Genomic DNA, 8,324 nt, shown 5'->3' on the forward strand with positions numbered 1-8,324 from the left:
TAGAGTGATTTCCCTCTGACTTTAAAAGCATTTGATTTCCCTCTGAGGCTCTGTCTTTCCATTCAAAGCACTGTACCCTGTAGTAGTGACTAGTGTAGACCGTAGTAGAACACGTATGCTCGACGCGCATAGGCTGCGTGATCACTTAGATTGTTCCAGACTAACCGCTGAGGGCGGCCTTTAATTACTATTGATATATTCGCGGGCGCCAGAATCAAAAATTTGGTGGAGATGATGTCATGTTAATAAACTTTTTTTTTAAGGGGAAACCCCCTTGATTGACCAATGAGAAATGAGAAGAGAAGGTATGAAACTTATACGTCATAATAGGGGGTTCACCGTTTGAATTACTCGCTTGGCCAGGACAGTACGTCAACGATTTTCCTGACGTACTGCTTGGCGAATTAAATTCACATATTTATCAACATTTTACAAGCATTTCTCAGAAACATCATAACCACAAAACCAAAGTTTTCAGCGGTAGGTGGGGTTTTGTTTTGAGTTGTGCTAGTGTTTTTCTAAATAATTTGTTCAGTCTCTGTTCATCCTACTTTTTTCTTTTGCCGTCAGTGTTGCTCGAATCTCGTTTGTTTCCTGTTTATGTCACGCGTACGTTTCTCGTCGTCTTGGTCCCATATGTAGTGTATCATGTTACGTAAGGGGCAGGGGCGTGGTCTTGGTGACGTCGGCGCTGGTGTGGGTGGGGGGGGATGCTGCTGGTCTGGGAAGGGGGGACACTGGTCTGGGTGGGGGGCAGACAGGTCTGGATGAACATATTCGTAATTTAGGCAAACTGTGTAGGTTTTGTGGCCAGACACTGTCAAAGAGGCCTCTGACATTCAAAGTTCGTGATTATCTCCCATTGGTTGAAAAATATGTTTCTGTCTGTAACGATGATGATGATGATGTGTATCCCACACGGTTTTGCAAGACCTGTTACACGGGCATGAAATCCCCCAGAAACAAATGGGCCCCGTCAATGTCATGGGTGCCACACAGACGCAACAAAGTATGTGAAGTGTGCTGTAGCGCAAAAAAGTTGTCAAGTGGGGGCAGACCAGTTAGGAAAAAAAGCCCAGGCCGACCCAAGCAGGACCACTCCCTGCAGGCAACCCTCAATGCTCTCAGAGAGAAGTCGATGGTAGGAGCCAAAATTGATGAGGAGTCATTTAAAGACAAGTTCCGGTTAGCTGAGAACAGCCAAATTCGTTGTGGATTGTGTGAGCGTGTACTTGTTTGTCCTGTCTCCACCCCATGTGACCATTTGTTTTGTTTGTCATGTGTCGAAGCCCTCTTCTTGTCTAAATGTCTTGTTCATTCTTCATGCCCCACCTGCCAGACACACTTCCACTGTCAGACACTCCATCCTGCACCTACATACTTTCAACACATACTACAAAAGTCAACAGTATCATGCAAACAATGCAACACACAAATCAGATATGAAAACGCACACCAACATGCCCAATCATGCACAATGACAGCAATCTCGCATCATCAAACTACGAATAGTACGATAGTGGAGCTTAACCAGCTCACACCAATGCAAAGGGAGAGTCTTGGCACTGACATTCTGAGAGAAAAATTAAAATCTTCCAGTGATGGTGCAACGGCTGTATTCCGAACAAAGGGACAAGTGAGTCTTCATAATTCCTGCATGTTCTAAGTATTAAATAAATGTGCATAAAAAAAAAAAAATGTGACAAAACATATTCCCCGAGTATAGATGAACACAAGAGAATCAGTCTGCTTTGTACTTGCTTATAAAGTATATATAATGTAAACACTTTTGTATGAGAAAACCAGGTTCAGAAAAATAACTTAATTAGAACAAGGGTACAAACATATGGAATACAAATTGTGCACAAACAATAATGGGGTAGAGAAGGAAAAGGGGGAAGTACTGGGAGAAATTGCATACCTTCTTACCAATAGGGCCTACATTACCTAACTAGAATATAGGTGACATAAAACCAACTCATTTAAAGTAGTTTGATGTCATTATTAAAGGAACATATCATGGTGAGCATATCTTGTTATAGCATGTTATATCAAAGTTCTTGATACCAAATTTCTTTATCATAAATTAATAAAAAAATGGCTTCTCATTTTAATCTATATATTATAATTATAGATATTATATAGATATTGTATACATATATAGATATCATATAGATATAGATATAATATAGATATTATATATAGGTATATAGTATATAGCCCTTAAGACAGTCACAGAAAGTTGCAATCATGAAAATACAATATCTCTTGGCTATGTCTAGTCCCCCTCCCCCCCCCCCCCCCCATCCCAATTAGAATCAAATTTACATTTCTTTAAAATTTGTGTGTCCCTTTTGGAATCCCGAAAATCAAATTCCTTTCCTTAGCTGGTAGACCTATATTGTAGAGATAGGTAATTCAGACTGTCCTCAGAGTAATTTAATAAAACTGGAAACTTCTGTTGATGGAGGGGGACACAATACTATAGAATTTCAGTGAATTTATTCGGACCCCAAAAAGCTTTTTTTTATTTTTATTCTCGTCCTTTTCAAATTTCACAGCCCCTGGTCACGAAACTCATGGTTAAACCACGGGTGTCCTCACAAGACAGTGCTCCATCAACGAAGAGGAAGAGAACAACCGCTCTTGCAAGCATAAGGGAAGAGCTATCAGATGGGTCTGGCACAATCCAGCTCCAGCATGAAGTCGATAGTGCACGGAGGTCGGGGACGCTGGATGCTGGCACGTCTATCAACATCACTGATGTCGACCTCCTCGCTGCACGAGCTATGTTGCGTCTCAGCTGGAGGAGTACAAGGAAACTGAAGTCGTAAGGAATTAGTAGTTGTTGTTTTTTACTGTTAATTCCTGGCTTAATGATCTTAAAACTTTAAAAAAAGCTGGCTATGATGAAAATATAAAGGGAGCTAAATGAAGGAAATTAACAGGTATGATGATCTTTGAGATTATATGGATTGTAGGTCAATTTTAATCATCTATCAATACCAAAGTCCATCACACTTTTTTTTTACATAAATGCCCTTATGAATACAGAAAAATCCTAATATCTAATGGACCAAAGTCCATCACAGTTTTAAAAATATATGCTCTTATGAATACAGAAAAATTCTAATCAAGTTTTGATACGTCATTGCTTTGTTTTTCATCTCCATTTTTAATGTCACACTTTGATTCAGGTGGCTAAAATCGCACAGCATACCAAGCCACTGTGAACAACGGGTTCGCCAGAGAGAAAAAGAGATCGTTGGTGACAACTTGGAGGGAGACCATGTGCCACTCCAATTCCATGACGAGGACACCAAGCAAACCACCATCTCACAGACTCCCCTTGTGAAGGTGTCTTCATTAGAAGAGAAGGTCATGTCACAATTGGACCAATATGACACGTGAGTCGTACCCTTGCAATTGGAAAAACAAAATGTCACAGAAATTCTCATTTCAATACAAATGATTTTTAAACTCCCTATTCTTCCTCTCTCTCTCTCTCTCTCTCTCTCTCTATATATATATATATATATATAAACAGAAGTACTGCTCATTGTCTGTTTAAATAAATCAAGAAAATTTCTGAAAGTTTTGGCCACACCATACAAAAGAAGGCAACTAAGCTTTCAAATAAACTGGAGCATAGCTCTCAACAAAATTAAACTGGAAGGCAGTAGTCACACTCTTCATCAGTGCCCATGGTGTGACAAAAGATCAAAAATAAAATCCGTTTCTGAATCAAACATGAAATACTTGTCTGATCATGGGCAGACGGATTTTGCAACTCACCTTTCAGAGAAGTAAATGCACAGAGAAGATGGAGGCCATGTGTAAGGTATCCAAGTTGATGCAAACTGCTAATGCATAACCATAACAGCAAAATAACAAGGTCAAAGCACACCTCAAATCAAATACGAATGTTTTCACTTTCTTCTTCACAGAATGGATCTTTTATCTTTTGAGGACACAGGTGGAGAAATCTGGGTCAAAATAGGAGGGGACAAGGGGGGATCCTCATTCAAACTCATGCTACAGATCTGTAACGTAGCCAAGCCGAACAGCATACTTAACACCAACATCATCATGATGTTCGATGCAGTTGACAGCATTTTCAACCTGGAGCTCGCTTTGAAGGGATTTTCAGCTGAAGTGGACAAGCTGGCAACCAAAACATGGAGGTATAGTAGTGTTCTTCAGAAATAATAGTGACCATCAGCACATAATACTGGTAGCCTGCAGTAAAATGTTTCCCACAATCATTGAAGACATACTGAACACTAAAAAAAAAAAAAAAAACATATTGCAAAATGCACTGTAATGAGTAGAGTAACATGTAATTCCAAGAACAACATACCCAGTGCATTGAAGACAAAGATACTTTAATGCCACCCCTAAAACTTTTAAATTTTTCAGAAAAAGTTTTTAAGCTGTGTTACATGAAACTATTCATTCTCATTTCTGTTTACAGGGGAAGACGACTGCGAGTGTTCCACTTTGGCGACTATGAATATCTTACCAAGATCTATGGCTTGACAGGACCCAATGGTAAGTAATGCACTTATATCATTTAATAAGGGAGGAAAGTGACAAAAGATTACTGGATGAAATGCTTAAACATCAAAAGTGTCTTTTCATTCATTCTTTTTCCATTTTCAATTCCTTAAAAGGTCGTCACTGTTGTCTGTACTGTCTTGCCAGCAAGCAAGACATGGTCAAGCCTGCCTCAGAAAGACAGTGCCAGAGCAGGACACTGGAGAGCCTGAAGCAACACCTTGAGCAGTTCAACAGTTCCCGATCGAGAAGCGCCAAGGATCACTTCAATGTAGTGCGTCAGCCCCTTCTCCCAATACCCATCGAACAGGTACTTCTACTAAAACGAAGACAAGAAACAAATAATATCAGAGAAGACTTTCCTCAAACTTTCGATGCAAGTGCACTTAGTTCAGTTTTCATTTATTATTCCTCCTTTCCTTTTCTTTTTTCTTTTTTTTTTTGGTTTCGTTCAATTGTAGGTATGTCCTCCTGGCCTACACATCAGCCTGGGGCTGTTCCTGAAACATTTCAACAGCTTAGAAAAAGCATGCCACCAGCTCGACCTGAAGGCCATAGCTTACCTGGCACCAAAGGGCAATCCAGATACCAGTAACCTGTCTCAGAGCATGGTCAGCATGCTGGAACAGCACCGCCTGAAGGCTTCCTTAGCTGAAAAGGAGGAGGAGCGAAGGGATCTTATGGAGCAGCTGTCCTGCTTCGTGCTCCTTTTCCCCGACGAGGCAGCATCCCAGCCTGTCCAGCTCCTGCAGGAATCTGTGAAAGAAAAGGATTTGGAGATCAATGATGTGGTGTGTAACTAATACTTTAAGTTTTTAACATCTTCTGTAATCAATAACATCTTACCATTTTATCAGCTTGTACGTTTGTTTACAAAAAATCTCAATTGTTGGCAATACATTCTTACCATTACATGCGTATATTCATACTTTCTTATCCTTACAGAAAACTGCACTCAACAAGACGACAAAGGTACCGGAGGGCAGGGGCACCATCACATCAAGCTTGGATCAAGCCCTGCAAGAAATCCACGTTCAGAGACAAGCATATCATGGAAAATCGTTTGTGGGCAACCATGTCCACAAGTGCTTACAAGTAAGTGTAGCACTTAATCAATCCTGTAATCAATCTGACTTTGCATATTTTTCTTTGGTGCCCATCATATTAATTAGACCCTGGTCTGAACTAATTATGTTCTATAATTTTCAATCTACATTTGCAGTCTGAGAACATCAAGAAATTGACGCAAACAGTTGCTGACACAACAAGAAAGCTGTGCCCAGATGACGACGACTTAATCAGAGAGGCAGATAAGGTAGCACGCACATACTACAACCTCTTCAGCCACTTTGGACGCTGCCACGTCGGCATGAACACAGCTGGTTTCCTGCAGAATGAGGAGATAGATGACCTAGGTAAGAGTAATGTCTAAAAACAAAACAAATTCATTAGTATATCTCTTTACTTACTTACAAATAATGCTTCATCAATCTTCACTTAAAAACATTAAAAATTGGCATTACAGAAAAGAAAATATAGATGAAATTAAAAGTTTTATCCTCAATTTTTTTTCTTGATTTTGGTGTTGTTCTTTTATATTTTCCATTCTAGAGAGAAGCATCAAGGAATATCTCCACTTCTTCAGGACACATTTCCCAGACGAAACAGTCCCCCCAAAAATGCACCTGCTTGAGGACCACATCATACCTTGGTTGCGGAAGTGGGGAGCTACAATGGGAACAATGGGGGAGCAGGGAGGGGAATCACTCCATGCTCAAATCAATAACATAAAGAGAGACCTACGTGGATACAGTAATGATCTGGAACTGCTCATGAGGAGTGTTAAGGGCCAGTGGTTGGCAAGCAACCCGCAGACATACCGTCTTTTCACATAAGCCAATGTACATATGATACCACTTGCACAAGGATTTGGTCAGATTTTCACAATCTTGCTGGCCATGGGTTTCTCATTTTAATTTTCAAGTTTTGATTGTGTCTTTTTCAACGACATCACATCCTTCAGCACTCCTACTGTAATTGAACAGCCAGACAGATGAACAATGAATTTCTTATGCTCAGCAGAAAGTAGCAAACCCCACTGAATAACAATAAAAATTAAACAATGTATCGATAGTAAATGAGCAGAAAGGACAAACTTGATGGACTGAATCTGATGATGATAAACTCAACATTCTTTTATACATTTATATCAAATGAAGCGAGTAAATGAAGACATGCTTTTGGCTTCATTAGTGAGATATGCTGCAATTCAAGTCGGTCCAGGATTATCAAGAACATCAATCAAATTTACATGTATGTGACAGCTGAATTCCCAGACCTTACATGTATGTATAAGCTGGATGAACAGGAGCGTACTACTATTACATATCAGAGCAAGATCTGAATTATCACTACATGTATCTTTTGTACTGCAAGTACATGTACTGCAAGTCTTCCCAGTGGCGATCAAGCCTAGACTTAAAAGCATCGATAGATGGAGCTTCCACTACTTCTTCCGGCAGGGAATTCCAGTCCTCTATTACTCGATGTGTGAATGTATCCCTCCTTACATTTGTTCTGCATCTCATAATGTTATGTAATTGTTATGTAGAAAGTGTCTGCCAAACAATGTCAGTGTAATTTTAGCCATTAACACATATAGCCACTGTCTGTCACAGCCAACACTCAAAGTCGATTTAATTCAAACCTGTCCATTTGGTTGTATATCAATTTTATTTGGGTGTATATTGATGTGTTATTTTTTTTCTTATGAAGCACTGTTATGCTGAAAGTACAGCTCCATTTGATACAAATATTCTTTTTTTAATGAATGTACTGTACTGTCATGCTAGTATAAGGACAGCTCCATTTGATTTTAATGAAAGTAAGCAAGCAGAGTATGTTTTTTTTTCTTTTTTTCGGTGCATTGAATCCGATTCTTTACGAATGCACTATTTCTGCTGAAAGTACAGCTAAGTTCTGATTTCATTATAATTTGTGTTTTGTTGAATCGCGGATTCTGTGATACATGTGATTCGATTTATTATGAAATTGTATTGATTATGCCATATGGAATCAATAAAAGATTATGGAATAACAATAAAAAAAAACTATCACTGGCTCACACCAGTAACACGTATAGAGTCGAGTCTAAACCTATTCTATCTGACTACCTAGACGCTAGTATTGTGTAAAATTTTATAGACACTGATAGATACAGCAGTTGATAGCGCCGAATCCTTCCACAGCCCAGGCCATTCCATTATCCACGCATAAAGCAAAATATTAGGCTTTTACATAAATTTAGACACGACAAATCACAGTTCACACCGGCACACCTAACTATATAACTATGTTAGGTAAATTTTACACCTGCAGCTGCTAGTAGCTGCTATAAGTCAAAACAATTTTCATGTCCACTAACTACATACATGTACGATACCAGTACGCAATGTACCGGTGAACATGCAACTGTACTGCTGCATGCTGATACACAGACACGGGAGGCGAAGTCGTTAATTACGAAAAAAAAATAAATAAATGAAATTCGACGATATATGATGAAAATAGTCATTGAGACTTACTAATGTGAGATTGATGTGCAGTAAAACACAGATTCCCGTGCACTTCAGGTTTACCTTCAGTACGATATTTGACGATTTCAGGTAGACTTCTGACACTTTCAGGAACACGCAAAAAATGTAGGATTACATGTCCTATGCATTGTACGACGTCAAACTTCCTCCTCTTTCAGAATATGTTACTCA

The 8,324-nt window shown here is 39.2% G+C and overlaps 1 protein-coding gene across 1 annotated transcript; it reads left to right on the forward strand.

Annotated features, from left to right (window-relative positions):
* Window positions 1–285: 285 nt before the first annotated feature.
* On the forward strand, window positions 286–6,452 carry LOC139711898 (uncharacterized). Its single transcript, XM_071623744.1, has 11 exons — window positions 286–305; window positions 667–1,636; window positions 2,562–2,830; window positions 3,198–3,407; window positions 3,948–4,184; window positions 4,475–4,551; window positions 4,674–4,867; window positions 5,019–5,348; window positions 5,503–5,652; window positions 5,780–5,972; window positions 6,169–6,452. Exons 1-11 carry the CDS (start codon window positions 286–288, stop codon window positions 6,450–6,452), a joined length of 2,934 nt encoding a protein of 977 aa, XP_071479845.1.
* The last annotated feature ends 1,872 nt before the right edge of the window (window positions 6,453–8,324 follow it).

Source organism: Diadema antillarum, unplaced genomic scaffold, assembly GCF_040938485.1.
Source record: "Diadema antillarum isolate AM-2024a unplaced genomic scaffold, OU_Dant_1.0 seq00001727_RagTag, whole genome shotgun sequence".
Taxonomy (NCBI): Eukaryota; Metazoa; Echinodermata; class Echinoidea; order Diadematoida; family Diadematidae; genus Diadema; species Diadema antillarum.